The sequence below is a fragment of the Lepidochelys kempii genome, chromosome 2, assembly GCF_965140265.1.
Source record: "Lepidochelys kempii isolate rLepKem1 chromosome 2, rLepKem1.hap2, whole genome shotgun sequence".
NCBI classification, from domain to species: Eukaryota; Metazoa; Chordata; order Testudines; family Cheloniidae; genus Lepidochelys; species Lepidochelys kempii.
The window spans coordinates 88,254,961-88,281,138 of record NC_133257.1 but is presented as its reverse complement, the minus strand read 5'-3'; the positions used below and the strand labels follow the sequence as shown (position 1 = coordinate 88,281,138).

Below are 26,178 nucleotides of genomic sequence, written 5' to 3'. Positions count from 1 at the left end.
CCCTCACTCAAATTGAGTAATATCTTACAATGCAAGCAGTCCTGTTGATTTCTTTCAGACAATGGGAGGTGGGGTGGGGGAATTGGATCCCTAGTCTTTACATTCCAGTGCCAATTATGTTCAAGGCTTTTTAGCTGATAATCATTCAATGAATTTATCCCTACAATTACTAGGTACAGTAAAAACAAAAATTCCCAACTTGCATTTATTGCCCTTCCTCAATTCCTTACTGTGCTTCTGATTAATACTTTTGCATTGCTCTCTGTTCATTCTACCACAAAGATGATAAAGTTACAATGAGATGCAGGGAGAATAGGAGTAACAGGGACACAAGATGAAAAAACAGTACTCATAATAGCTTGCTTTATATTTTCCAAAAAGGAGAGTTGGGGGGAAAGATAGCTAATGCATATTTTGGGAGTGAATATTGTTCTGAGACCATGCTTCAAGTTCGTTACTGACTGTCAGTTTAATTCACAGAAACATGGTAGAGAAGCTGAGTATAAGGACACCTCCACTACAGATTTGGAATACATTTTGTCATCAATTATATAGGTGTTTTAGAGCATGCAGTAGGATCGCATTCCATCAATGAAGGGAATAAAATGTTCCTCAGTCTTTGGGGGCTTTTGTGCATGGGCTTTTAGAGAAGCTGTGTCTTCCCGCTCTCTGAAAACCACAGGTCCTGATGTTCTTGTCTAATGCAGTTTCAAATCTGCCTCAGTCAACATGTCTGTTAGGAATGTGTGCAGCGTAGCAATTTGCTATACTTCCTAAGTGAGTGCTAGACATGTAGCATTTCTGCTGTACTCTCAATTGTTCATGCCACATTAAAGAGATTTTCCAGCACTGTTACTGTACTAATTTAGAATCATGTTGAGGCTGAATGAGCTTTGAATGAAACTATCTCAGATTCATGTCCAAAAAAACCCTGTGCTAAATTTTGCAACAAGAAGCAGCTGGGACTGACTCCAAAGGCATATAAATCATATGTTTTCTTGGGTGATAAGTTGCCTGGTTTTGAACCAGTACTTCAAAAACTGTGCATGTTCTAACTGATCTTCAAGCACCTGAAAATTATTCAAATACATAAATGTGTATCAGTTTGTCTGGTACTTTCAAGGAAGAAAACTGATTTTATTTTTCTGACAAACTGCTGGTAAGGCATCAAAAGAGAGATGAATAACAAAGAAAATAATGGTTACCATTGTAAGAAAACAGAAATAATAATTACTTTAATATAATACCTGATATTTTAGTTGTGAATTGATTTGTGATTGGAGGTCCAAATCCTTTCGCTGTGCTGGCTCTAATGGTAAAAGAATAGGTGGTCCCAGGATACAGTCCAAAAAAAAGGTAATGAGTTTCATTTCCTAGCTTTAAAACTCGTCCACTTTGATTCGATAAATCTATTTCTGGGTCAAAGGAACTGACAGCCTTGTAGGTGATCTGCAAAAGAATAAGGAAGTTATAAAATATCTTGAGCAGATGGACAAAGATTGTATCTTTATCCCATAAACCCTTCTGATGTATGCACTGTCAGACATTTTATGATAAGCAATCTTACTCCCTTATACTCTTCAAATCCTGAATCCAATGAAGGGACACAGGAACTCAGCCAAAACTGTTATGAGTTGTTACTTTTATAGATACAGGTTTCAGAGTAGCATGGGATACAGGGACTTAAAGGCAGCTAGATTACAACTGTAAAGGATGGGTTCAGGCTTAAGTTAATACCTTTAAGTTGCTGGCTTTCACAATGTCATTTTTCTGAAACCATATTACTGTTGGTTTTCAACAACAAAAACACAACTCGCAAAAACGGATATGCAAGTGAAAAAGGTGTAGCCTCATTTCTAAGCTGTCTGAATATAATTACACCTTGCACTGAATAAGATTAGCCTTACTAGATGACAAGGGCAGTTTTAAGTGAATGCTTCACAAAGTGGGTGATCCTTATGCTTCAGTCTCGAGTTCATGTCTTATTATTGCTGCATTGTAATTCTTCCGGTTGTGATTGCATTGCACGAAACTCAGATTCCCATTTTGGGAAAAAATATGTTAAATATCAGCAAAATAGATCCCTCATTTTTCGTTCCTTCCTTTCAAATACTGTTACCTGTTTTCATTAAAACAGCAATACAACTTCACAGTAAAGTACTGTTGTCAAGGTTCCTTCCCCACTCTGAACTCTAGGGTACAGATGTGGGGACCCTCATGAAAGACCCCCTGAGCTTATTTCTACCAGCTTAGGTTAAAACTTCCCCAAGGCACAAAGTCTTTGCCCTTGGATTAGGTAAAACGCTGCCACCACCAAGTGTTTTAGACAAAGAACAGGGAAAGGACCACTTGGAGTTTCTATTTCCCCAAAATATCCCCCCACGCCCTTACACCCCTTTTCCTGGGGAGGCTTGAGAAAAACAAGATGAGCACAAACCCCTTGGATTTTTAAGACCCAAAAAACCCAATCAGATTCTTAAAAATCAGAACTTTATTAGAAGAACAAAAAAAGAGATAGAGTACAACTCTGTAAGATCAGAATGGAAGATAATCTTACAGGCAGTCAGATTCAAAACATAGAGAATCCCTCTAGGCAAAACCTTAAGTTACAAAAAGGCACAAAAACAGGAATACACATTTCCTCCAGCACAGCAAATTTACAAGCCATAACAAAGAAAACCGAACGCATTTTCTAGCTAGATTACTTACTAACCTTTTTCCTCCCCTCCAGATTTGAAAGTATCTTGTCCCCTCATTGGTCATTTTAGTTCAGGTGCCAGTGAGGTTACCTTAGGTTCTTAACCCTTTACAGGTGAAAGGATTTTGCCTCTGGCCAGCAGGGATTTTATAGCACTGTATACAGAAAGGTGGTTACCCTTCCCTTTATATTTATGACAACTGTACAGTGTTTTTACTGGTAACTTAACATCTATCACCTATAACAACAACAGGATCATTTAAAAACAAGGAACTCGTTAAAAAAATTAAAATGTAAAAATGATTCCCCCCTTTTTTTGCTTTTAAATAAGTAGATTTAGTTGCAATTTATACATACCTCCAGTGCTATTATATACAATGAAAATTGACATTGTTATATTTATAGCACATTATCATACTTATCTGAAGGAATATTTAGATAGAAACATTAAGAATGTGTATACTGTGTATATTAAACAAGGGCCTGAAAGACAGATACAGTACATCATAATAATATTATTCCTTATATTCATAGATATTAAGGTCAGAAGGGACCATTATGATCATCTAGTCTGACCTCCTGCACAACGCAGGCCACAGAATCTCACCCACCCACTCCTGCGATAAACCTCTCACCTATGTCTGAGCTATTGAAGTCCTCAAATCATGGTTTAAAGACTTCAAGGTGCAGAGAATCCTCCAGCAAGTGACCCGTGCCCCATGCTACAGAGGAAGGCAAAAAACCCTCAGGGCCTCTTCCAATCTGCCCTGGAGGAAAATTCCTTCCCGACCCCAAACATGGTGATCAGCTGAACCCTGAGCATGTGGGCAAGATTCACCAGCCAGATACCCAGGAAAGAATTCTCTGTAGGAACTCAGATCCCACCCCATCTAACATCCCATCACAGGCCATTGGGCCTATTTAGCATGAATAGTGCTTTTCATTAGTAGCTCGCAAATCCCTTTACAATGTTTAATGTATTTATGCTCACAATATCCCTGTGAGGGGAACTGGCACTCACTCAGGTACAATACTAACCCTTCCCATTGCAGTTAAATATCTATAATTTCCTAAAATCTCTGAATCAGTGAAAAATGTAGTTGTACATAATACATCTAGTCTAGTATCAATAAAATGCTGAGGACAGGTATTAGTGCCCAAGAAAAACTTTGATACACTTTTGTTAGGACTAATCTAGTCTCCTGAAATTCCCTGAGCAAGGACTGATCTAAAAAAACTGCTCCTATGAAGTCTGTGGGGAAGCAGAGAGAGTGGTGGAGCCACCAGATATGGTGGTTCTTAGCTGGATTTCCCAATGACTCACCCCAGTTTTATTTAAAACACACAGGAGGTCACAGATTCTGTGATTCCCCGAGGTAGAACTATAGCTATCAGGAGAATGCACCTCAAAAACACAAGCTCTTTCATAGCTCATAAGCAACATGTTCATTTAACAAAAAGTGACTTGCTTGGGCAAACTAAGCATACATTTGTTCTCATAGTATTTACATCCCGCTCCTGCTATCATTCAGTAAAGCTTTACCTACTCAAGATTTTTTTTTTCTGAAAATTCTCCCAACACTGCTGAGACCAGGGCACCTTTACAGATGGCAGCCGCAGTGGGAAGGTTAACAATGAAAAAGGAGTGACCGCAATTTTTCACTCTTACCAGATTTAGGTAATGTTGCTTAAAATGCTGGTGGGCTGGCTAGAATCCTGCATACAGCTAGCGCTCCTTTCACTGCCACCAACTGGACTGTTGCACTGATGTTGGCAATGGTGGGAAATGGGGCAGAAACAAAAAGAGCTTTATGTAGACAAGTCTACACATGTTAGTACCATTTTGTCCTCTAAATGCTGTCTCTTACTCACTGAGGTTCTGGGTTTCAAACACATTAGGTGCAAATCCCCTGCTGAAATCAGTGGATTTGCACCTAATTACACTAGTGGTGAACTGGACCCTTGATACTTTCATTCCACAGTTTTCCCCACCAGAAACATAAGTGGCTACCTGGGAGTTGCAGATTGTTTTACCTAGTTTAAAGGCAGATTCAGGTTTGTTTTACAGTGGAACCTTAGAGTTACAAACACCAGAGCTACGAACTGACCAGTTAACCAGTTAACCCCACACCTGGAACCAGAAGTATGCAATCAGGCAGCAGCAGAGGCAAAAGAAAAAAAAAAGAAAATACAGTACTGTTCTGTGCCAAACAGCTACTAAAAAAAATAAAGAGAAAGCAGCAATTTTTTTCTGCATAGTACAGTTTCAAAGGTATAGGAAGTCAATGTTCAGTTGTAAACTTTTGAAAGAACAACCCACAACATTTTGTTCAGCGTTACAAACATTTCAGAGTTACAACCAACCTCAGTTCCTGAGGTGTTCATAACGCTGAGGTTCTACAGTATTTTTGAAGACATTACATATCTCCAACTGCATAAAAGCTTGATGAATCATGAAGATCTTATTAATCTACACGATACTTTTTCTCTGTCCTGCTGTTTATAGTGGGAGTTCCAGTCTCTTCCCGTCATTGGTATCTAGGAAGAAGATAACTCTGTGTTTTTTCCCTTTGTCCCAGAAGTGGGTTAAGAAAAGTTTCTTCGCCGCCACATCAGGCACAGTGCTCCCCTGTGATCCACTGAGTGCCTCTAAGGAACAGAACACCTTGTGATGATTAAAAACCCAGTGTGACATATCTCAGGCTCATAAGCAACAGGATGGCGTGCCACAGAACTAGACCCAGGCAAGCAAATAGGAGCCTTCAATTGTGTCTCGTGAGTTGTAGTTTGTATTCAGCCACCTGATCAGGTCCACTACCTTAACTGGGATTTGCAGAAAGATCAAGACCTGGTGTGACTGAATCAAACTGCTGATATCAGTATTTATACTTAAACTGACTTTTTTTAAATGTAATCTGATTTCTGTTGCTTGTCCTATTCCCACTGTAACTGCACTTTTGATTAACATCAAGCACGGAAAGATATTAATATTAATTTCTTTGAGCTATTTCTTTTTCTCATTGTTAGAATTCTGAGTTGTTTTGAAAGAAGCTTGAAATTTCCCATAATCCTTACAAGTGCAGAGTTGGTCTATTATTCTCCTCTCAATGAATGCACCTCTGCAACTCCTACAACAGTTTATGTAAGTTACATGCATGTATTAAGGAGAGAGCTATGCCACGGGGCACAAATTACTCAGCAATAAGGTTATGCCTGTGTGTTTTTAGGCAGAAAGTTTGCCAATACGCATTTTTGTACAAGTCAGGCCTAAAATCAGCAAAGATACTAAAATATGTATCAATTAAAACAGTCTGATCATTGACGAATTGTTTGGTTTGCGACATTATGAAAGTTAGCTCTACCAAAACCAAGCCATACATTATCATAATCTTTCACAATAAAACAGCCTGCAAAACAGCATCAGTAGCTTAGCATTCAAATTAACTCTTTTCTTTTACTGTATCTTTCTCTCCCTCTGTCTCTCAAGCATTTCAATACCAATTTAGAAGTAAGGTCAGGTAAGAGGTTTAACAATGATTACTGTCTGACAGCTTAATCTGTGCAGTCCTTTGTCAGTTTTTCTGAAAGGTATTCAGGCAAAGGTTTCATATGAGGAAGAACAGCAATTTTTAGAAACCTAACAACATGTAATTTTGTTGAATTTGCATTAAAAAATGCTAGCTTTTTTTTAAATTGCACCTGCTTGTTTCTATTACAATAGGCTTCCTGAAATGAGTCCCATATAAATGTGATGATGACTGTCACTACTATTATCTCTTCCATTTTTTCTTTTTAACAATTCACTCTAAGATCTACTAAGATCTAAGATCTATCTATATTACTAAATAGAACAATATACCTCACAGGTTTAGCAAGTGGCATCCTCAGGTATAGTAACCCAGTGCCATCCTCATTTCCAGTAATTTTCTCCTGCATTAGATTTTATTTGTGATGTCAGCTTGTGTTCTAACTGTGACAATTTTCAAAGAAACATTTAATTTTTAATTATCTTATACCAATTATGCTCTTCTTCTAATTTTTGCATTGTTTCCTGTAAACGTACAAGACAGGGCCAAATTTCTCAAAGAAATACAGTATTTTAAAGTGTTTCGTTTCAGCCTAAGTAATATTTTAAACTTATTTAGTGCCTTTCCTCCCATTTCTAAATCTCTTATCAACTGTTGCCCGGATTTAGCAAAGGACTTGAGGATGCTTAAGTTCGACTGAAGTCAGTGGGACTTAAGAACATGTTTAATTGCTTTACTGTATCAGGGACTAAATAAATAACCACAGAATATAACTAAAATTCAGCCCCTAAGTGCTAACAATTGAAATAGGCAAGACAGACAGCAGTGGGAAGGGAGAGTGGGATCAGAGCCACAGACAGGTGAGGTGCCTAAGGGCACACAGCAGGTTGATGGCAGCCAAGGAGAGAATCCAGGTCTTCTGATTCCTAGTGTTCCCCGTTCACTAGACCACACTGCCTCTTTATGTGCCTCAGTCCGACATGCAGTGTGGACAATCAACCAAGCACAACACAATTTGTTGTGTACATACTACACAATTTTTTATGGGAGTCTGGAAAATGAAATCTACAAACATTTTTAACAAAGTATTTTTATCAACAGGATGCCAATACATCAAAATTGTAGGTAAAAATGAAACCATGATAAAAATGTGTGTTTGAGAAACCATGATAAAAAATATCTACCTCATACAAAGTGATCACACCATATGTTTGCACTGGCTCTCTCCACTGAAGAAAAATCTTCTCCTCAAAAGTACTTCCTTGGATTGATTCAAGTGGTACAGCACTAGGGACTAATGAAAAGGAAAGAAAAGAAAAAAGTACTGTTTTGGAAAGTAACATATAGAAATGCTCAAACTAACATTTACATTCTCTAGGCATGATACCAGTTCATCAGGTGTCAGTCCCCTGTTCAGTATAACAGTTTACATTCTGCAGATATAAATATTCTTTGGCAAATTGTTAAACAGATCCTATGCAACCCTTTTCTCTTCTCTCTTTCTCCCTGGCTATAACAGGGGTATAATAGATTACGTGCCCGCTAGGAAATAACAGTCACTATCTCTTCCCCATAGAACAAAGCTAACATGTTATCAATGTGGTTTTCGACTGTTAATGGATACAGCTGTTAAGGAAGAAGTATAAACATATGTGTCACTTGCAGAACACTACAGTCTAAAACAGAGAAACAACAGGGAACATAAGACTTCTCCAGTAAAATGTCATTGATGAAAAAGGTGGGAAATTTGGCTTTTTTGCTAGGATTTAAGTGAAGTGTCTTGTTTACAAGTCAATTTTCAGTACCTCTTCCTTAACCACTATCCTACACATTTCCTAAACTAGAAATATATATGAAACACTCATCTATGACACATATAAATATACTAAGGTATAAGGCACTGTTTTAGTAGATTAAGGTACTGTAATTAGCCTGTATAAGGGTGTCATACATAGTATTTGGACAGCGATGCTGGCTGTCATTAGGACTGAAGCCTTACAACAGAGTGGGTGGTAGGAAACAGTGATGACAATACGAAGACCTGGCACCTTTCTTAAGGCCTCTTATTACATGAGACACCCAAGACTGAAGAATCAGCATTATCAGAAGTGTCAGGTTTCTAATATCATCTCCTTGTACCTCTGCAATGGTTTGCTTTCCCACACTCACCTTAGTAGAACCCCCAGAACACAGTATTCCGAGTAGGAAAATGCACACAGGGTATATGCACTCCTCTATGCAGCACATCCAGAGTCCAACCTAAGTAGCTGTGCCAGGCACATCTATATAATGCTGACTTCAGTATGGGCAGCTGACTACCTGAAGCCTGCTGACAAAGTGGAGGGAATTTGGAGAACAGCACCAAAACTGATTAAGATCTGGAGTCAGAGTGACTGGGGAAAGAGATCAGAACTACACATATCTTGGCTAAATTATGAGTAAAGAAAATCAGTATGACAACCATCTACAAATGTCTGAAGGGTGTAAATCCCAAGAAGAGGGATAAATTATGTTTTGGGGGGGGTTAATTAAGAGTAATGGGATTAAAGCAAGAAAAGAAAAATTTGAGATGACCCTATTTCATAATTAATTAATTATATATTTCCATTGGGTTATTTAAAACTAACTGGATTTGACTCAAAAATACACTGTAACGAATGGTCCCGTATTGGCAGAAAGATGGACTAGAGGAGTATGTCTTTTCTAAGAGCTTGTCCACATGGCGAGTTAGTGCGTGGCAAGCCACAGTGTGAACTTACAGAGCACTAGTTTACTATGCACTAAGTCGAGGAGTGAACCCTGGTACCACATAAGAAAAGTTTCATAGTGCACTTTGACATAGTGCTGTTGCAGAGTGCCCTATGGAACTTTTAGTGTCCAGTAACAGGGTACACATGGCAACCTTAATGCACAGCAGGCTACAGTGCAGTCCATTCACACACTGGCTTGCCACGCAGAGTCTCTGTGGACAAGCCCTAACTCCAGTTTCTATGAAGTGCATGACTCTTTGTAAGTTGAAAATTATTAGGTATTGGAACATGACTACTTTTGCAAGGTAAAAACTTGCTCCTGTACTCCAATATGCGGGTGCATGTGAAAATAGCTTGCAAAATCAACATGCATGGCACAATATAATTCAGTGTAGATACAAACCTTTCTTCTACGCCTTCTCTTCAATAAGTGATTTGTAATAGAAAATCAAAGAGTGCTGAATCTTGTCAAACAACATGTTAAATAACATGATGTAAAAATGGCTGTATAAGAAAAAGGGCCATTTCATCCTTAAACTAAAGGATTCTCTCTTTCTAATCTCTTTTTGGGGCATGGGCAATGGAGCGAAAAGAAAAAGGAGTATATTCTTTGCAGTTACGGAAGATCCAATCTCTACGTTTTTCCATATTGGAGCAGAAGTTCCCCTTTGCAGAACAATTTCGAAGATCAGGGCTTTTATGGGCTATTCCATTTCATGATAATTGTACATTTTGAAACAGTTTAAATTCTGTTTCCTCCAGTTCCTGTCTTTGCCAAGGCATGCAGCAGTCAATAAAAAGACAGCATAGTATTTTGGCCTTCTGAGGCGGGGGCAGAGGAGGTCTGCAGTAAATTAGTAAGGGTGGGGTCTTTGTTTTTAGGTTTAGGAATTAACTTGATTTACACAAACCCTAAAACTTTCCTGACATAATTATAGATATATATGTTTTTGATTTGGTTTTGTAGGATCTAAACATTTCAGTCTTCTGCTGTTAGTTGTTTCTAACTAAGAATATTTGGAAACAGCAAATATATGTAATTTTTTGGTCTTCATAATATGTAAAGTATCCTGACTGCAAGAAAAAAGGGGCTTTACTTCAAGACAACAGAATAATTCATCCATGAACAACCACATTTTCTTGAGAAATAAGAGGACTTTTACAATTCTGCAGTGAACTGATTGGCCAGAAAAAATGTTTTAGTGTTCCTCTGTTAAAAGGCAAGCTATTCATATAAATGGAAATATGGGAAACAATCATGTGTCTCTTTTAAAAATGCACCACCGAGCAGTACAATGATGATAATGATTTGGGCTAATGATATTCCTTGTTGCATTACAGATGGATTTATACAGAGTAGTCACTAGAGCTTACTGAAAATGTCTATCGATCTCTCTCTCTCTCTTTATCCATTCTAGGGCCATGTTTTTAGAACTGTATTTGCAAAAATACACGCACAAATACTATACCACCACAGAGAGTCATGATAATTGCAGTCCTCATATGACACCAATGATTAAAAGAACTGGCTGAAAAGCTCTCTCAACCTTTGGTGCTGATTTTTAACAAGACTTGGAACACTGGGTAAGTTCCAGAGGACTGGAAATCAGTAAATGTTATGTCAATACCTAAAAAGGGTAAACTGAATGACCTGGGTAACTATAGGCTGGTAATCCCGGACAAATCATAGAATGGCTGATATGGGACACAATCAGTAAAGAATTAAAGAATGTCACATAATTAATGCCAATCAACACAAGTTTAATGGAAAATAGGGCTGGTCAAACAAACGATATAATTTTTGATGAGATAAGAAGTTTGGTTGATATAGATATTTTGACATAATATACGTAGAATGTCATGTGCCTTTCATCAGTCTGATTAAAAAAACAGCACTATACAAAATCTTTGTAGCATATATTGAATAGCTAAAAACTGGTTAACTGGTAGATCTAAAAAATTAATTGTAAATGGGAAATCATCATTGATTAGGGGTGCTTCCAGTGAAGTCTTATAGGTATCTGTTTCTGGCCCAATGCAATAGCTGTTTGTAATGTTTATAATGATCTCGAAAAAATTTAAAAATCTCTGCATTAAAAATTTGCAGATGGCACACAAATTGATTGTGTCATAAATAATGATAGGACAGATCAGTTATACAAAGCTTTCTGGGTCACTTGCCAAATTGCATTTTAATAGAGCCAAAAACAAGGTTATACATCTAGGAACAAAGAATGCAGTTCACACATATAAGGTGCAAGACTATATCCTGGAGTATGGTGACACTGAAAAGAATGTAGGAACTATGGTGGATGACAGCTGAGAATGAGCTGCCAGTGGCATGCTGTAGCAAAGAGAATTAATGCAAACCCTGGATGCAAGCAGGGTAATATAAAGTAGGATTAAGGAGATGGTATTACCTCTGCTCAGGGCATTAGCAAGACCGTTATGTACAATTCTGGTGTCTACATTTCGAAGAGGATGTTGAAAAATTGGAAAATGTTCAGAAAAGAGGTTCAAAAATTATTTTGAGATCTGGAGAACATTCCTTATAATGAGATAAAGAAAATCTCTTTAGTTTATCAAATAGAAGGTAGAGAATTGACTTGACCATGGTGTGTAAGTGCCCATATGGAAGATTTCTGATAGTAATCCAGCAAAAAAGGGTAAAACAAGATCTAGTGGTTGGAAGCTGAATATATTTTTAAATATATTTGTTCAAAGTAGTAAATTCAAAAACTCACCGTCTTCATCAGTTTGTACTACAAGTTCTTGACTTTCCTTTCGTCCTTCCGGATTCATGAGAACCAGTTTTACACTGACGTTTGTGTAGGGTGACAGATTGGTAATTGTGTGCTGTGGGCGTGAACTTTCCGTATCCCAGCTTACTTCCTCTCTGACTTGCTCTTGTCCTCCAGCTTGGTAGCGGTAATGGACCGTGAGGTTATATCGATGGCAACGAGTTACATTGTATCCAAATGGCTCCCAACGAATAGTGATTTGCCAGGATTTGATTTCCACAACCTCTAGTTTTCGTGGTCCACGCATGGGATCTGTGAAAATATCCATATGATTCTGATGTACTATTTGTGCATGTTACAGTCTAAAAGAGGAAACTGATGCACAGTTCTGTATTATATTCTTGTGAATATACATCTCTCTGACAGTGTGAAAGGAGAATAAAACCAGATTTGATTATTATATTTTGATTTTTTTAAATCAAAGTAATCATTGATCACAGAAGGGAGAAGTATCTTTGATAAAGAAAACAAGAGAAGATACAGTACAAGACAGATAAAAAGAGAGAGTATAACAAAAACCTTTAAATACATGTTTAAATTAAAAGATGAAAATTGAGAAACAAATGTTAATAAAGAACCTCTATGATGTCAAATTCCCTTTCCAGAATTTAGAAGTATGTTCGTTAATACATTCATTTTTCTTATATTTGTGCTAGCACTTTTAAAGTAAGAAAGACATTGAAAAGTAAAGCAAATATATAAAGCAAAAGGTAATTTTAAAGGGAAACTTTCCAGTAAATGACAAACTGTTCCCCAAGGAGAGTTTTTTTATACAGAAAACCATTGATTTTTAAAAGTAATTTCTTTATTCATTTCTCTTTTTTCCATCAGTTAGACAGAATGCAATTAATCAACGAGCAATCCGGTTAGGACCCAAAGCTAATACTCCTACTTCTTGCAAATGTGCCATAGTTTCTTTCATGATCACAAGGAGTCAAGGCTTTGGTTTTATAGCTCACCCAAAAGATGGTAAATCAAGCAGCACAATATACCATTTTAGGACACTTGTTCAGTAAAGATTCAGAGGGAAAAACATATGAAACCTGAGTCACACACCTGGGTTTTCCCTTGGGTCTCCAAACCAACATCTGGACAAGACCAACCTTTCTTATCAGATATAAGCTAAGATCATAGCCCAGGGATATATGGCTGTATGCAAAGCAGAGGAAGACTAGTTGCTACTTGATCAAAGGATGCTGCTTAGAGGATCAACACTCTCTCCACTCACACTGCCACAAGCAATGAGAGACTGAGATGGGAAATGAACCCAAATTTCCATCGCAGAACAGCACTACGCTGGCCTGCACTTGCCCTTCATTTTTAGTGAATTAACTATGTATGCAAAACACGTCATTAGTGGAGCTATTACACATATTTAGCAATAATCTTTTTTTTTTTTCATATTGGAGCCCTCAAAAAGATTAAAGCCAATGTTTAGCTTTATCTATTGCTTCACTAGTTAAATTCTTAGAAGAGTTTTAATGAGCTAGAAACCTCTCATACATAAACAAATTAATATGCATCTCCCCTCTCTTACTTTTATTAATCAACACGTCTTTACCAAAAATGTTCTAAACACTTTCCTCAAAGTTTCATCACTTTTACCTGTTAATAAGATCCCTGCATGCTTAATATATTTCTTCAAAGATATTATTCATCTCTACCTTAACTCCTTGAAGAAAAGGTGTTAAGATATTGCATACTCTCTGTATAACCTACAAAGATTTTAATATTTTTCCTTCACGCTTTTTATTGCTATGAAAAAATAAATTTAAAGGAACCCCTGCTTCCTTTAAATCTTTCAGATATTCATTTATTAATTGTGGATGAACTACATAGTCTTGACTAGCTTTGCAGAATATTTTTTAATGTAGTCAGCCAATAAGTTTCACATTGCATCTGTCAACTGGCAACCAGACACCAGAATGAATTTAACTAAATAATTCATTACCTCACATCCAGTGACTAGACTCATTGGGCCAAATCCTCAATTGGTGTAAAGCTGGTATGACTCCATTCACTTCACTCAGTGACTAAGGTCATTTACTCTAGCTGTGAATTTGGACCATTGGGGGGTTTACGTTTTGTATGCTACCACATTAAGACTAGTGAGAAGTAACTGCTCCCCCGCCCCCATCCCCCCCCCAAATTCAGTCTGAACAAGCTCCCAACAGTTTGAACATTTTGCTAAACTTTTGTGCCTACTACTGAGAAAAGGTGCTCTTCTCTTAATTCCTAGCTCAGTTTCCAGCATTTTGATTCAAATTGGGCTGGGAATCCTGAAAGAACAGCATTTCTTCTGACATTTTGAAACTTCCATTGCCATTTGTGGTTGGAACCAACTAAGTGCACACAATAGGTATGAAAAACTAGAAGAAAATGCTTATTAGAACTTTTTGAACTCCAAAGGAAACTAGGGTTTGGTTTCACTTTGTGTTTTAACCAAAAAGTCAGATCAATTTTTTTATTGTTATCTAAAATGTGGACCAGGATACAGTGGTCAAAGACAACAGCTACTCTATCAAAAGATCCAAAAATGAGCCTCCGTCTGACCAACAGGTAGGTGCTAAGTTAATCTGCAAGTGCCCTACCTTGTATATACCTAAAATAACATTTTCATTTATATGGTACTAACACCTAAAGCACAGCACATGGCTTCCAATAATATGGAAGTGTGTTCACTTTATTCTTTGGATATCTGAAGTAAAAGGTATGCAGGGTACTAGCAGAATGACTGCTGCACCCTGGTGCAGTAAGTCAAGAGGAATCAGGGTATGAATTTTGTTGCTACACTATTTTGTAAAACTAAGATTCAATTTAACTAAGATTTTATGATAATCCTATCTTGTTTTAGTTTTCAATGGAATTTTTACATTCACTCTTTCTGATGGGTCAATTCCCAACTTTAAATGGAGTGAAACAGCACGAATTAGAAATTCACTAGTGACATTTGCTTTTGTGCTCTTGACAGCTGCATTGATGATCCCTGCAGCACATGAAGGCCATTGTCCTAGAACTACAATGTATGTATAAATTGACAACTTCATAATTCACAGTGCTAATCAGAATTCAAACCACATTTCTTAGATTAGAAGACAACATAAGCTTTACATGCCATTACTATAATTTTATATGCAACATATAAATCTCATAGGGTTAGGTAATAGGGTAATTAATTATATTTTCACAAATAGAAGACTACAACTAATTGCTAAACGTTCGTTTTCTTCGCACTTGGTAAAACTCTTCTTGTGGAGATTACAAAGCTAGACCCTTCTGCTCACACTGCGGCTCCCTGGATAAACGGACATTTTGTTGTTCCTCAGTATACTGGCTATTATGATAGGACCCACTGGCATGAATCATGAGGCCAGCTGGGACAACCTGGGTCTACTGACTCATGATGAGAGAGTAGGATTGCTTCCCCTGAGGAGTGCACTGTCTGTCATGCCTGAAGCTTAGTCAGGCAGCTCTTACCAATTCCCCTGATGGTGCCTGCAGCATTTTTCATACTGCTCTCTTTCTGCCAGTTTCAGCTGGGTATCAAGCAGTGAGGTCTGACAGTTGCAGCTCTGACCTGAGGGACCAGCAAGCCCAGTTCTAGCCCGTGGCGCTTTAGCATCCCATTTAATCAGTGATCCTAGCGTCTTCTACATTCAGCTCTGTTTTCCTGAGAATATGGAGCAGAAACTGACTGATAGGATCCATTTCCATTGCAGGTTCAATTCACTGCTCATTTCTCTGGAGCTTCAAACTTTACCTCCTATTACAGCAACAGCACTTTGTCTGCCTCTACCGAAAGAAGGACAGGAGACTCTTGATATGGATTTAATCGGGCTGCAACTTTATTATTAGATGTCTGAGACTACCTGGCAGACAAAGTGTGCAGTGCAGGCAACTCCGTGTTCATTCAATAGCTGTCCAGGGGCTTCCGCCAGCCCGCCCTTCATTTTTCATCCAGGTACCCCAGCCAGCCCATGTCTGGGACCTTACCATCGACCCCCCTCCCTCCGCCTCCCTTGTAGAAGATTTAAGGTGGACTATAAGAATGGGGGGGTTTGCTCCCTGCCATACCGTTCATAGACACCTCAACCCCCTCCCTTCTGTTCCTTTTCAAGTTCTTTCCCAGGCCACTTATCTGGTCACTGGATGCCTTCCCTATGGAGTACCTGCATGGGACGTCTGCCCCACACTTACTTAACCCCCTTTCCTCCTCACCATAATAAGTCCTCCCTGAAACCTGCTGTGGGGAAGGCAACCCCGCCCCCCCACCACACACATACTCTACCTAGACCAATCTGGTGGTGGGGGGAAAATTCCTTCCCAGACCCCCTAAAAAGGGGTGACTAGCGCAATTCCCACAGCAGGTCCTAACTAAACCTTGCATTTTCTAACTCAAGGTGAGAGAGGGAGGATGGGTGTTGTTTTGTCTGCTGTGTGGAGGAAGGGGCTGCTAATGTCCAGGCTTGCCCCTTTTAAAGCCTTGTGTACTTACATTCCCAGGGGATGAGTTAGCATCACCACACTGACCCCCTCCCTGCCCCACCTTTCTGCATCAGCTTCTAACTCCTCCTGACCCAGCCCCCCAGAAAGCACTGCTACCTTCCTCTGGCAAGTCCAGACAATGTCCCCCACCCCTCATTAAGGTGCGGTGCAGTTATTTTCAGTAACAGAGAAATACATTTAGCTATAATTTTAGTGTCCTGTCACTGATAATCAAAAACGTGGGTTAGAACTACAGCTCATGCTGCCAGGTTTCTCTTTTCTGTGTCATCATGGACTGCAGAGGCCTATTGAAATAAAAGAATAGAAAAGGAAACGGTAGGCTACTTTTACACAATACCTCTATATTCCAACACCAAATGGGATTTAAACAGATACTAATACATCTTAGACAGGTACATTTGAAAAAGAGTCCTTACTCTTACAACAGAAATGAAAATATTTTTCTTGTCTAGGCAAAATATTCGTGTGACCCTGTTTAATAATTTAATAAACTTGTGTTCAGGCTGGCATTTATCAGGGAAGTAAAGGGGCAACTAGAATTACATTTGTCTATAAGTGAACTTTCTGGAAAATTCTGTCACTCACTGGTAGCCAAACACATATCTGATTTCATTTGTGACAGCTGAGGCGTGAGTGGAGTGTGTTGGTGCTGTGAGGAGGTCTGAGTGGAATAATGGCTGGGTTTGTATTATTTTGTTTCTTGTATTGGTTGGCTTGTTACTTTTCAGCTTTTTATATGAAGGAGATGGGGAATGGGTTGCTGGATTTATATTCTTAATGGCCATCAAGAGCACCTGATACACACGACAGCCACTTTTTATTTTTTTAATCACTTTTAGACTATAAAAACCAAAATACTTTAAAAATTATCACCATTATTATCTTTAAGCCTCCTGTTAAATGAATACCCTTACTCTTCAAACCAACCAGGGGAAAAGCTCCCATGCAGGGAGGAAAGATGGTCTTACAGGTAAGGCACAAGAATAGGATCCTGGAGTCCTTGCCTTTGCCAGAGACTCTCTGAATAATCATGTACAAGTCTCTCATGGTATGTCTACACTGCAATTACAAACTCATGGTTGGCCTGTGCCAACTGAATAGGGCTCACAGGACTTGGACTAAGGAGCTGTTTAACTGCGGTGTAGAAGTTCAGACTCAGGCTCTCGGATCCTGCAAAGTGGGAGTGTCCAAGAGTTTGGGCTGCAACCCAAGCCCGAACGTCTACACTGAAATTAAGTGGCCCCTTCGCCCGAGCACTGCAAGCCTGACTCAGTTGGCACTGGCCAGTGTGGGTTTTTTATTGCAATGTAGAGATATCCTTAATGTCTCTGTGCCTCAGTTCCCTACCTGTAATATGGGGGGAAAATAAAGCTTCCCTGGATGTCAGAGGGTGCTGAGCATAATTTTATGAATCTTTGTATGGCACTCAGATGCTAGAATTCTGGGGGTAGGGGAACGGGGAGGAAGAGATAAGCAGAGACACACCTTGGTCTTGAATATTGATCCTGCTAGCTGCTGCTCACTGTTCCTCTAATCTGACTTTTTCTAACTTGTACATGCTTGAAAAGGATAATGTTTGAAATTGTTTACAAACCTGGGAGAATGGTTTCATGAAAGACCACATTCAACTGTGATGGACTGATTGTTATACTGTAATTATTCTTGTGTGTGTTCATCAACAAGACATTTTAAAAAGAGCTTTCCTTTGTTTAAAATAGTACATGATTTAACAGCTCTTATGATGAAACTTGGGTTTTCCTGCCCTTTTAATCTGTCAAGGAAGCCCAGAGAATGCAGGATGGAAATGAAATAATGTACCATATCTTTAGCTGGTGTAAACTGGCATAGCTCTATTTAGTTCAATAGAAATACACCACTATTACACGAGCTGAATATCTGGCCTTGGGGTTCAATTCTGCAAATTCATGTGAACAGTACTTACAAAAGAAGTCAGTTAAGGATTTGCAGGATCTGGTCATTAATTTGGAAGAATTACATCTCAGATACCTTATAAGAGGATTTTAATAGGATGAGTGCTACCTTAAAGAGGTTAATTAGTGTCTTTTATTTTAAGAGATCAGGAACATGAAATGTAGTGTTAGTCTTCTTTGCAAATCACATTTTCCCTTTCTTTTACCTAGGACTATTTTGCCAAAATGGAAAGAACAAAATCTGACAATTCCTCTTTCAAACCTATTTTATCCCCTCTCTGTCTTCACCGCTTAACCTTTAGCATGGTTTCTCCAGTTACAAGGATTTCTGTTATTCCATCCCCTATCACTGCTTCTCTGGAAAGTGTGGGCAAGGGATATTACACTGTCCTTCATCTTCAGAGTTCCCTGACATGAGACTTAAAGTCTGCTAACAATGCTGAATCTCATATGGAGCAAAAAAGATGGATTTGATTTAGCAAAATAAACAGCAACGGTTACTGTTTCTTTCTGTTATTCCACAGTATAGTAAAAACTGTTCCCAAATTCACCATTCCAGATAAAGTTGTGTGTCAACAGGACACACCTCCCTGACACAGCAAATCATTCTGCATCAGTGAACATATTCTATGACTTTTACCAATCCCATTATTGTGGGCTACATACCATGGTTATGTCAAGATTTCCCCACTAGAACACACAAAAATCACTGGCACTCAATCCATAACACAGAAGCAAGATCCTCATTTTACTTCTTACACATACCTATAAAAAGTACTGCTTCAAACATTCTTGCTGTAGAGATCTAGAAGAAATGCAGCCATTGTCCTTTCCTCCTACTTTAATGCCAAGTGCCTCACTTTCACCATGCTCTTGAATGCTCCCCACAGCGGCCTGGGTTCCCTGGGTGGCTCTTATTACAGCCAGGCTCCGGCTTCTGGCCTGGCGAGCACCTCAGGGGGAAGAGAAGGAGCAAGGGGCGGGGCCTTGTGGCGATGAGAGGGCTAAGGAAGATGTGGGCACCGCTCCTGAGCCTTTTGCAGGTGTGGAGCGGTGCCACAGGGAATCTGGGACAAACACTGTTCCAGAGTCATTCAGACAGAGACCGGGACTTGAACTCTGCATTTTGGGACTGTCCTGCCCAATTCAGGATGGGTGGTCACCCTACTGAGGGGAGGCCTGTGTTATGGGAGCATCCCTCTCTACGGGGGACCCTTACAACATTTGGGGAGGCAGGAACTCACTCAGGTATCATTCTCATACACAGAGTTATACCAACGCCTTTATTAGCATGGGCAGAAGCCTCATGGTCACTGGGAAAACAAACGAACACACTAGTTAATGGGAGTATGGCGTAAATCAAAAATGCCCCAAAGGAACTCTCTTTTCATCAGTCATAAACAGTCTTGACAGTTCCTCCGGCCTTGCTCCTCAGCCCTTGATTAGGGTACCTCCTCCTTTTTGAGCAGTGGCTGATTCTAACGTGCAGGGCAGTCTCATAAGGACTACATGCTCAGGCTTCTCCCTGGACCAATGCCCCATCTTCAAGCTCAGACTCTTGTCCTGCTTTGTCCTTGTAGTAGCAGCATGACCCTCACTCTTCCTGCAACCCACACAATCCCTTCTCAAAATGGCAATCCTGTCCTCCAGTTGGAATAGAGTTGGCAACTGGGAAGCAGGGGCGGGATCTCTTGCCAGATCTCTAGCTGACTAGGGCTCTGTGGGAGCAGAGGCCAGCTCCTCCTGTCTGCCCATCCCATAGCTAACCAGGGCAGCCTTCGCAACACTGCTGCTGATGTGGGGACTCTATGCTGGGGAGCCAGAAATCCCTGCAATATATTCCTACATCTGCCACCGAAATGATCTACAAACATCAGTTTAGTTATACCCCTACTACACAGTATGATGTAATGAAATATGATTACTCTTAGTTTATATATAAGGAAATGGAGGCTCAGAGATACTAAATGATTTGCACAAGGTCACAAAGCATGACAGTTTCAGAACAAGGATTAGAATCCTCTCCCCACCAGAATTTAGCACCCCACATAGACTTCTTTCAGTATATACCCAGGACTGGCCAGTTCCAAAACCTAGGGATAGAAAGTGTGGCAAAATACACACTTGTGGCTCAGCCATACCAATTGAAAAAATAAGTAAAATTCATAAATTAAGAGACAACTGGAATCTTCACTTATTATGCCTGAGAACTGATCTTTGATATTTGAAAGAGTTTGAACAAAAAAGTTGTAAAAACATTTATTATCACATGGTTCTGCAATTCTTTTCTCCATCCTGGACTAGAAGCATTAATGCAGACACACCACAAGGAGGACTCTTCTTGAAGTACTGTATGTTTAGCTTGGCCGGAAGCTGGAAGTCCAGGAAATCTGATGACAGAATCCTGGTCTCCCCAAGATGTCTCGCAATGTATAGAAGGCCCATTAGAGATACATAGTAAGCATCCAAGCTTCTGAGATTGCCCTTTACTAAAAAAAACCAGATGTTATATCTGAAGGGCACCATCCAATAATATACCACCAAAATTGCTCAATACAGAGAGACATGAAAGAGTGAAAAAAATCCCAGCAAGAAACAGCTTTTCTAACTTTTTTCATCTCACATCCTCCAATTCATGGCTGCACATACCCCTAAGGCATGTGTCCTCCAGGCTGAAATTTGCAGTCGTAAAATAATGGTGTATTCATCAATAATTCCCTTTTTAAGTCAGCAGTATTTTCATATATGTCATTTCTTTTCAGTATGTTCTTCCATCAGACATCTACTGATTTTGATGAGGACTTTTTAGTCTACAGTAGAATTTAAATATGAACCAAAGCCAAGTGATTCTAATATTTATTTAGCTATTTCCATTTTATAGTAATATTTTACAGAGTGACTCATTTAAATTCTAATGTATTTTAATAAAGAATGAAAGAAAAACATCATTTAATATATTTTTCTCGAATTACCTCCATTGCTTGATTGCTCCTCTACAATCAAAATCAGGTTTTAACTATGCATGATACAAACAAGATTACATTTTGAATCTGTAACACAGAATTTAGCTGCTTGTTTAAAATGACATACCTAGCTATTCAGAATCACTTTATAATAAGCCCTTTCATTTCCAAATCTACTTAGACATCAGCCAGTAGTGAGGAGAATGCTGCAGTGGTTTTTACAAGTACACATTAGTTTTACATTTCATGACAAGCTAATTCTAGAGAGTTCGAATGACAGACAAGCATGTGCTTTTATGGTTTTCTTTCTTTTGCTTGAAGGAAACAGGCGTCTAACTGATAAATGAAAAATAAAGGAGTGCAGACATATACTTTTCACTTCACATGTATGTCAGTGACAATTTACCCCAAATGCACCCCTGGTGCAATGGTGAATATGCAAATTGCCAACAAATAAAAAGGCTCTGATAATTCTCTCTCAGCGCAAATTAGGAAGAACTATTACAGCACAAAGGTGACTCCACTGCTCAAGTACATACATACATAGTATGACTGCCAAGTCTTCAGTAGAGATTTGGCTCAGGTAAACTGCCATAGACTCATTGAAATCAGTGGAGCTATGTTGATTTACACTAGCCGAGGATCTGGCCCTTTCGGGTCAAACTCTGTTGACTGACAAATACTGATGCTGACCCTCTGGGTTAAGGCTTTTGGCAAAATGTGAAAGCAGCTAGAAATAAAGAAACAACCATTCAAGCTATACTAGAGATAATGCAGGCCCTGAGTCCACAATTATGAAAGCCATTCACCCCCTGCCACTGCGCATTCATTAGGCACACATCTTTAAACTCACCACATGTTAAGGAATATTGAGAACACTCATGGGAGCAACATACACTGTTTTATAAAGCTCTTATTGTACCATCCACAGCGCACAGGAAGATGGAAATGGCTCGTACGTACTTATACTGTTGTATGATATGGACACTAACAGTATATATATCAAATGCTATGCTAACACTCAATATTATCAGTAAAGTTGAGATTCCCACATAATCACAAAAAGAAAAGGAGGACTTGTGGCACCTTAGAGATTACTACTACTGCTACCCAAGATCCATAAACCTGGGAATCCTGGGTGCCCCATCATCTCAGGCATTGGCACCCTGACAGCAGGATTGTCTGGCTATGGAGACTCCCTCCTCTGGCCCTACGCTACCAGCACTCCCAGCTATCTTTGAGACACCACTGACTTCCTGAGGAAACTACAATCCATCGGTGATCTTCCTGAAAACACCATCCTGGCCACTATGGATGTAGAAGCCCTCTGCATCAACATTCCTCACAAAGACGGACTACAAGCCATCAGGAACAGTATCCCCGATAATGTCACGGCAAACCTGGTGGCTGAACTTTGTTAGTCTCTAAGGTGCCACAAGTCCTCCTTTTCTTTTTGCGGATACAGACTAAGAGGGCTGCTACTCTGAAACCATATAATCACATCACTCTAGGGGTATGTCTACATTGTAATAAGAGACCCACGTCACTGCCAAAGCTGGCCTGGGTCAACTATCTCACACTTGCAGGTCTCAGTCTGCAGGACTAAAAGTTACTGTGTAGACATTCGGGCTTGGACTACAACCCAGCAAGTGGGGTGGGTCTCAGAGCCTGGGCTTCCGTCTGAGCCCAAACATCTACACTGCTATTTTTAGCCCTGCAGCCTGAGCCCTGTGAGCCTGAGTCAATTGACCAGGCTCTGAGACTCAGTGCCATGGGATTTTTCTTGCAGTGTTGACGTACCCTAGCAGTTGGGACTTGAAGAAAAACACCAAAATACTAAGACTCATAATAAAATAGTGAGAGTTGGTAATATTAAAATAGCATTCACAAAAGAATGTGAGGACAGATGAAAATAAGCTTGCTTTCATGTGATGTGTATCGCTAGTTAGGTAATGCCCTTCTTGTCCTGCACTCTCAGTCTTGAACCTGTGTTGTTTATTTCTTCCCTATTGGTGTAAGATTAATATTTATTAAGACCAAATATCCCCTTGTTGCCTGAAACCTCCACTGCTCAAATCTTTACAGGTCACATTGCAGTTGGTTATGTCCTCTTGTGTGTTTTCTACCCTTCCAAATTTAGTGTTGTCAAATAAATTGAACAATGGTTGGATTGATTCTAGAACCATACCGTGTATTGACAGAGAAAGACATGAAGCAGCAGTCGAAGATTCAGAAAAGTGGGGGTGAATGGGGATACACTCAGTTGGTAAAAAAAAAAAAAAAAAAAGTACCTGGAAGCCTCAAAAGAGGAAAGAAGCCAGGTCTGGGTTACAGTTAGCAGGAAGTTTAATAGCTTGAAGACTGACAGGTGCTTGACCCTTTGATAAAAGCAGCTCCAGGTTGACCACAAGCCCTGTACAGTTTGACGAAAGGGTGGAAGGGGAGACTAGTGCACAGCCACCAAGGTTTGACTGGTGTATTGGAGCTACTGGACTGTATCTGAAAGCGGTTACATAATGCTGGCAACTGTCTGATTGTATCATCAGTGACCCACGATCCAAAGTCCATTAAACTGTTTTCCTCAATTGAACAAAACTAATGGAAAGTAATTGCTACTCAGGAAAAGGCCACTTATGAAGTAATACAAAAACAAACATTTCACAAAAGGGGCTATTTTTATATTGCTCTATTTTCAACTTATACATTGCTGACATCTGTTGCAAATTATTTTTTTCTTTTGCTAGAAGAGGTTTTTGACCACAGGCTTTCTCCTGCCTGTGTAGGATATGTATGCAAGAATCATCCAGGCAAGAACTTCAAGATAACCGCTACAAATCTCAGTCAGGTGTAGTTCTGGAGTAAATCCAACCGTTGTTGAAGTTTTGCAGCATTTATTCATTAAGAACTAGCATTCCTCTCATAAACCTGGAATGGAAATTTTGTAAATTAAGATACAGGACTGGGAAGAAAAAAGGCCTGATTCTTTCCCCCCAAGCTATGCAACAGCCCTGCCATATTTGGGAAATCACTTAATGAGTCAGTGCCTCAGTTTCCTTATCTGTAGAAAGGGGATAAAATCTACCTACGCTATAGGGGAACTGAGAGGGTAAGTTAACATGCTTGTGAAGAGCACTGAAATCTTTAGATACAAGACAATACAGATGTGCAAAGTATAACACTTTAATATTTAATAAATATTATTTATGCATACTGAATAAATAACACATTTGTCTGAAAAACAAATCTATCAGATCATGAGCTGCAACTGAGTAGTACATAGTGCAGATCAGGAGGGAGGTGGGCACAGGTGCTGTGTGGTGGCATCCAGTGTCCCAGTGAAGATCAAAGCAATCTGAAGGCTGCTCTAAACGTTGTTGGTTGCCAGCAATCCCAAGAGGCCTTTCTGGCTGCTTCAGGTCATTGTGAGGGGTATCCTGGCTATGTGCCCTTTTTATCCAGCAATACCACAGCTCTGCAGGTGTAGGAACCACTAGCGAGGCTCTATATCATCTGGGGATTCCTCTTTACAGCGGGAAATTCTGAAGTGGCTGGATCAGACAGCTTTGTGCCACAGAGTGGCCAAGGATTTGGCCTATGATTTTTAAGAATTAAATTAAAATAAGATATCCAATATAAATCAAAGGGGGAAAAGTATATTTTCTGAGTAAGTATTTACTCAGAAACTGCACACAGAATGTACTGAAATTCTTGCTTGTGCAATATTGTACATAAGCTCTTATTTGTAATGCAGAATTTAGCCATAGCTTCAAAGATGGGAGAGACAAGAAAAGCTTTAGGTTTTGCATTTGTAAAATGTTTTCAGAATATCCTATTATGGTCTTGCATCATGATGAAGATGCTTGTTTTTCTTCTCAGCAATTTATGTGCATGTAAGAATGGTGTAACTGGATTTAGTACACACATGCACACAAAGTCTAGTTATTAGTATAATATATAGCCAACATGAACTTGATGTTTTTGGACAACCAAACAACTGCTTTATGACAACAGAAGCTTTAAAAATCTGCTATTAGCAAAAATAATCTTTAAAAAAATTACATTTGCAGGAACAAATAATTCCATAGAGCTACATTTCACTATAAATGTGACTATGATATTCATAATATCATTATGCTAACAATCAATGGAGAAAACCTTAGCCTACATATTTATTGGGATTTTATAAACATTAATTGCTCGTCCAACTCTCTAAAATTACTCATACCAACGTCTACTTTGTTATATGAATTCTGAACTATATTAACTCTGTTCAGTCTGTGTAGCAGAAAATATCATTTGAAACAATTACAAATCTGATTGCTTCAAGTACAGAAAGTATTTACAGATCTAATATTGACAAAGGTGAACAAAATGATGACTACAATTTTGACTACTGTCTAAACACCACAGCTGGTTTCAAAATATGTAATGCTATATAAATATGTGTAAGCATTATTATTTGGATGAAGAAGAAATTACTCACCTCATGCAGTAATGATGGCTCTTCGAGACATGTACCCAATGGGTGCTCCACTGCTGGTGCGCTTGTGTCCCTGTGCTGCTGATTGGAGAACTTTGGTAGCAATGTCCATCCACCCACACATGCGCTGTTTCCCACCCATGCCCTGTCACAACAACATGCTGCTGAATGGGGCAAGTCAGTAACCGAATGGATGCAATGCATTGGTCAGCTGCAGCGATTGAGAGGTGTGGTCTCAACCAACATCAAACTGATGTTTTGAGGTAGATAGTTGCGACGTAACCTGATGGGTCTTTGGATTTCTTTCTCTGAGACTCATAAGAACGGCCATACTGGGTCAGACCAAAGGTCCATCTAGCCCAGTATCCTGTCTTCTGACAGTGGCCAATGCCAGGTGCCCCAGAGGGAGTGAACCTAACAGGTAACCATCAAGTGATCTATCCCCTGTCGCCCATTCCCAGCTTCTGGCAAACAGAGGCCAAGGACATCATCCCTGCCCACCCTGGCTAATAGCCATCAATG

The 26,178-nt window shown here is 39.4% G+C and overlaps 1 protein-coding gene across 9 annotated transcripts in view; it reads right to left on the bottom strand.

The window, feature by feature from the left end:
- PTPRM (protein tyrosine phosphatase receptor type M) overlaps nt 1–26,178 on the bottom strand; it is an 832,874-nt gene that overhangs the window by 284,091 nt on the left and 522,605 nt on the right. For all 9 annotated transcript variants that reach the window (XM_073331568.1, XM_073331567.1, XM_073331560.1 and 6 more), the window contains 3 exons: nt 11,720–12,028; nt 7,410–7,519; nt 1,248–1,449 (listed from right to left, as the gene is read on the bottom strand). In XM_073331568.1, the coding sequence (XP_073187669.1) occupies nt 1,248–1,449; nt 7,410–7,519; nt 11,720–12,028 (621 nt within the window). The remainder of the gene's footprint in view (nt 1–1,247; nt 1,450–7,409; nt 7,520–11,719; nt 12,029–26,178) is intronic.